Raw genomic sequence first — 6058 nt, 5'->3', positions numbered from 1 at the left:
TTCTCTTCCTAGTTTTTAAAATCAAATTTCCTAAGATGCGTAAATCACTCATTATAACTTTTCTCTCCTTCTTTGAACTTTTACTCCACAATTTTGTTCCTAACAATACTATAGCTTTGTCTGATCGACACAAATTTCCCACTTCATCATTCCGAAATTTGTCAAGAATATTCTCCTTTATTTCTTTACTTGCATTGGGAGCCACGGGATAAAATTTTACAACCCCAGTACACAGAGCATGCTCAGTACTACATTTCTTTTTGTGTTCATAAACCCTTCGTCCAGAGTAAAACCCCTTACAGCCAGCACACATAACAACTTCATGTGACCCTTGTGCTCTCTCACGCATAACTATTGAATTGTTTCTAGTGTTTGAATAAAAAATGTCCTTTTTCTTGAGATAATCCATTGTTCTATCCCTTTCCTTTACAGGCTGTTTCATGGCCTCTGTAACTTCTGTCTCATCTTTGTGTTTCCTCATCAAATGCCTTGAGAGTTTTGTTTGCAACTGTCCACAGTATGGACAGGGTCTCCTTGGCTTTTTGTATTTCTCTGGAAAAAAAGAAGAAAATAAAGCACATCATGCTATGAACTATGAAAATAAATCAATAGACAGATCATATGCACATCAGCTACATGACAGCGATAGAGAGGAATAGCATTCCAAATATTTAAGGCCTGGACAAGTAACTGTCATAATTCCTTCTTGTTATATACTTTTCTACCATCTATTCCTTTGGAAGAGGTATGTTAGATTTGTGGAGACCTCTGCCACATAACAAATCCAGTGAAAAGACGCCATATTTTTGTTTTGAAATAGAAATAAATAGATCAATCCACCCACTTCACTGGGTTCAGGGTTCCCTCTTCATTATAATCAAAATATGAACATAAATCGGAATAGTAACACATTGAAGTCTCATCTGAATACATAGATTGTCCTTTGTTGTTTCAGCGAAAAATCAGACAGAATGTCAAAAGAATTTTAGGTTTTTCCCCAACCACCCCTTGGAGGTATCAGTATCAGCGGAATGGTAAGCGTCATGTTTTTTACGTTGAGCAACAAAATTTACTCCAAATGCTTCACTCGACCCAGGCGGAAAAGCAATCAAGAATAGACCCAAGTCCTATCCAAAGACTAACATTTCATTTAAGTTTATTGTAGGCCCTTGGCCAATCGACAAAATTCAATTCACATAAATTATTTACAACAATCAGAAATTAATTATATCAATAATAGTAATAGAATGCAATGAAGGCAATATCATAATAATAATAATAATAATAATAATAATAATAATAATAATAATAATAATAATAATAATAATAATAATAATAATAACAGTAGCGGCTATAAGTAACAATTAATATAGTAACAAAAGTAATAATAGACTATAGTTCATAGTCATAACAATGACTTTCTTTGTCATTGAGGGAGTGAGAAAACATCACCGGCTGGCAGAACAAACAGCCGACATCAATCAAACGTCCTCCAGACCGGTTGAGCATCGGCTTCATTAATTCCTTAAAGACTTCCCCCCAACTGCCTGAACGATGCTGATGCCCAGACAACTTAATCCTGATTTATATTTTGTGGGAATGAAATATGACATGTATATGCCGGAAATATTTCAATAACAAACACACTGTTCAGATAGAAAATATTTGAGTCTTGCCTTTGTTAATTGATACAGGTAAGTTAGGAAAATAAATGCTAGTAAAAACGATCAGCAAGTTCGTGAACACTGCTTCTCAACTCGAACATATGTTTTCATCAAATCTACACACATCATGTTGTGAGCTGAATTTTAATGATCTCAGTTGTCATTGAAAGGAAACCCAAGAATTTTAGAATAAAGAAAAATATTGAACCTGGAAGTCAAAAGGGTTTGTAGCACAGCAGGCATTATCAAAGTATAATTTTAGTACCGACAAATTAAAAAGAAAATGTGCTTTTCTTTAAATGCTCCCAATCATCATATACTGTTTAGGTTGCAAGATTAATAAAAATGTTATCTACTCTGATTCTCGTTAAGTTTCCAGCTGGTCTGTGAAAAAAAAGCCTTAAGCATCATAGAAATACAAAGAAACAGTTTTAATATATAGATGGGTTGTAACAAAAAAACCATTTTAACACTTACAATACAAGCAATTTAAGTCTATTACAGACAAAAAAAAACCCCAATAAAATAAACATGAACATTTTTATGGCTGGTTTCACTGATATCACTCACACATTGGGGTTTCAGATTCTAAGATGTCCACCCTATCAAATTTGGATTTGTGCTTGTTATGTAAATGGTAGCGTATTTTGCGACGCAGCACTGCCAAAACAGAAAAAAAATGCAATAACACAAATGCAGCACCATGGAGGGGGTGGAAGTTTTCTTTTAAAAGGAATGGGTAAATTAAAATTGATCCCACAAATATCAAAGGAGAAGAATGACAAAAAAATGACTCACCATTGCACGTAACACGTTGGTTTGCAAGTGTATAGCATTCGGGTTGAACCTGGGTCCCAGACTGGCAACGAGGTTCAGTCTGTGATAGTTGTGGATGAGGCTCTGACTGAGTTGGGGAATGAGCACTAGGTTCCAAAGACAATGATGTACTCAGCATTGGGTACCTCACAGAGTACGTAGAGGAATCAGACTCGGAGTCAGCAACAAAATCGGGACCCTGTATATTTTGTGGAAAAGATGACAGATCAATCAATTTATTCATGTTGACAATAAACATGAAGAGCCATTGTTTAATAATCCAACTAAACAATTAGCTGGTTAATAATGCAAGTATAATAAAAAGAGTTGAGAAAGGCAGACATATTGTCTAAGTATTTAATATGTTCAACTGTGCTTGGATAAATATAGATACACCAACCAGGGTTTCAGTAAACCGTTTTTAACCAACTCTTTAAATCCTACACCAGGACCAACAACTACAAAACAATTTTTTATATCACTACGATTCTGGACATATAAACGGTTGTCATTGCAACAATATGAACTTCCTAACCTTGCAACTGCAATATAGTTAACAAAAAAAGTTGATAAACATTACGATGCAAGAGAATTTGGACAAAATGCGAGATCAAAAGTATAATCCCAACAGAAGCTATTTTAATTTTTCCTGGAAACGCATCATTTTCACATTTTGTCAAATAAAAAAACAAACGACTTCAAATGTGAATGGCTCATCAATGAATATCACTTCAAAATATAACGAGGAAGGTTTAAAATAGTGTTATTGTTGGCGAAGTCCACTGCAAAGAAAAATTTTTAACAACAAAAAACTAGGAGATCTCACTGGTGTAAAACAGTGTTGTCCTTGTCCTGAAATATTGTATTGCGCCTAACAGACTGCAGGTCTCATCTTTTGTGGCAAATGTGTTTTGTCCACCACAAAATATGTTGATGTGAAGCATTTTGAGCATGGTGCCAACTGTGGATAAACGCTATACAAATGTTATGATTTTATTTTAATGTACATACTTACCACAAATGAATCATGTGATATGGAACTTTGTTCTGCATCACTTTCAGGCTCTGAGTTGGAGTCTATATAGAAAATAAAAACAACAAAAAAAAGCTGAAGACTATCATGTGCAAGTTTTTCTCTAAACTCTTAAACAAAAAATCATGCCATCTTGTGCTGTAAAAGGATTTTTTAAAAATTATTTACCTTATGACTATTGTCCTTTGGAAAAAAAAAGAAAATTAAGTCCGAAACCTTCTGGCTATTTTCTTTTAAATTTCAAGAACGTCAGAGTTGGCAAGGGAGGACGGAAATATAATTCCAGAAACCAATCTGTCTATAATCATATCCATATGATAGTTTTTCGTTCAAGATTCAGGTACAGTCCACTTAGGATAATCGCAATACCTTGGGATCATCGAAAATGTTGGGATTAACCGAAATTCAGTTTCCTGTCCACTATTTCAACATTTTACACATTTATTGTCAACTCAAACCAGTAAATAATATTCTTAGTCCACCACATACAGAGCAATTTGATTGAAACAAAAACCATATGGCAGCCCCGTGTAGATTTGTCAACCAAAAGCAGCTATGAAGCAAGCCGATATCTTATTCAGATTGGAAGAAGTTTCAATCTTTTTTCTCAACAATTCAACATTTGTCAGAGTTAAAGAGATTAGCCTTAATGAGAGACAATAAGCTCTCACCAAACTCGTTGGTCACAATGCACAGTTGTTAATCCTAAAACAAAGGATATCGCTCAGTCTCTCTTTATAACTGTCATTTATAACCTGTTGTCAAGATTATGACCAGCCCCACCCCTCTTCTATTTAATGGCCACCGATGACGTCACAAACCCATACTGCAGAGCCCCGCCCTCTTTCGACTCTAACAGAGTGGTGACACACTACTGTAGCATTAAATCCTGCTCACTCTCGATTCTTCAACCTGTCACGATTTCATCCATGATGAAATTTAATCATGATATACTGTTTGATTTCTTGAATTTACCACTTTTTAAAAAACCGAAGTTTGTTGCAATTAACCAGTGACTTTTATATAGAATTATTTCCATTGCTTAGGAAATATTGTGATTAACCGAAAGTTGCGATTAAACGAGTTGCAATTATCCGGAGTGGACTGTAATAGTATTACACATCATGACTCAAAAAAAAAAAAAAAAAAAGCAAACTATGTGTACCTAAATGTTATTCATTTCCTCATCAAATTACATTCTTACCATTAACATCATAGATCACATCAAAAGGGTTGTCTGGATTGACAGCAAGACATTTTTCAGGATTTTTAAAGCTCAAATCTCTCTGATCTGAAGTTACAAAAGAAATAGCATATTCTCAACATTAAACTATGATTTTGTGATGGCTGTGATATGGCATACTGTATGCATAAAGCAAGATGCAAAGACAGGTTTAAGTTTAAATTATTTTATATTCTTTTCAAAAATCCATTCTAGTTTTGCCAAAATAAAATAAACACGAGAAGTGTTGAGTTGGATAAAGCTAAAACTAAAAGTAGTAGTGGTAGTAGTAGTAGTAGTAGTAGTAAACGACAGATCTTACTCACTAGTGTGAATCTACAGTCTACAGAAGTTCCCGAATTATCTGACTCCACTTCCAAATGACTGACTGACAAGTGACAATCATCAATCGGTGTGTGGTGATTGTGATGTCTACCCTATTGAAAATCTTAAATCAACAGTGATGTAATAAGAATGGCCAATAACTTACCATTTAAATTATCTCGGTGTCTCTTCAATGATGCCTCCAGCATCAATTTACCCCACGATGCCATAGACGTCTAGTTTGGAACTCAGCAAGTGACGAAAAAATACTTGCGGCTATAGAGAGGACGTCCGTCGGCCACTCTCTCCGCAAGTCAATTGTCAGTGGTTATCAGATAATCATTGGTTCTTGAAAAATATAGAAACACAGCGGTTCATTTAAAAAGACTCTTTTGTAGATCAAGATATAATGTTAGGTATTGCACTTTAAAATCTCTTCAGACATAGAACGGGTCAACTTGACGTCTAGACCAAATCATTTCGAAGATCGATATGGCAACAGCAACGCCTGGAATGGAGGATTTAAATGCGGCATCTGACGATTCTACTGCTATGACAGAAGATGCTCCATTTCACGACGTCGAGATGGCTTCAACTGGCATCAGGCATCAACATGCTACTCAATAATGGGTTTGATGAAGCGTTTGACTAAGAATTAAAGCTGATAACTGATAACCACCTACCTACTACTGACTTGCGGAGTGAGTGAGTGCCGAGTGCCTCTTTATGCGCGAAATTGACTAAACATACGTTTCACGAAAAAAAGAGTTACTATGTTTGCTTGTCTCTTGTCACCAAGATAAGAATCCGGACCAAGATTCGATAAATCTGTTTCTAAAAATAGATTATAATTCGTATATCTTGTTCATTCCTCAGTTCATCAACTTTCACACAATTTTATATTAGGTTTTCATTACTATAAAAATCCATATAATGCTCTAGAATTTTAGAGAAAATTTCGGAAAGATATATTGCCTCACTATTGAAATATATCGATGA

At 34.9% G+C, this 6058-nt stretch overlaps 1 protein-coding gene across 1 annotated transcript in view; it reads right to left on the bottom strand.

Annotated features, from left to right (window-relative positions):
• Window positions 1–5753, bottom strand: part of LOC144979189 (uncharacterized) — a 6075-nt gene extending 322 nt beyond the window's left edge. Inside the window, exons 1-5 of the mRNA XM_078925799.1 lie at window positions 5226–5753; window positions 4718–4804; window positions 3496–3557; window positions 2463–2679; window positions 110–552 (exon numbers count right to left, since the gene is read on the bottom strand). Coding sequence (XP_078781925.1) covers window positions 110–552; window positions 2463–2679; window positions 3496–3557; window positions 4718–4804; window positions 5226–5289 — 873 coding nt within the window. The 5' untranslated portion in view covers window positions 5290–5753. The remainder of the gene's footprint in view (window positions 1–109; window positions 553–2462; window positions 2680–3495; window positions 3558–4717; window positions 4805–5225) is intronic.
• Between the last annotated feature and the right edge of the window lie 305 nt (window positions 5754–6058).

Source organism: Berghia stephanieae, chromosome 9 (genome assembly GCF_034508935.2).
Source record: "Berghia stephanieae isolate SIO BIC M18660-M18661 chromosome 9, UCSD_Bste_1.3, whole genome shotgun sequence".
Lineage (NCBI taxonomy): Eukaryota > Metazoa > Mollusca > Gastropoda > Nudibranchia > Aeolidiidae > Berghia > Berghia stephanieae.
The sequence above is the reverse complement of the archived record's forward strand: the minus strand, read 5'-3'. Positions and strand labels throughout refer to the sequence as shown.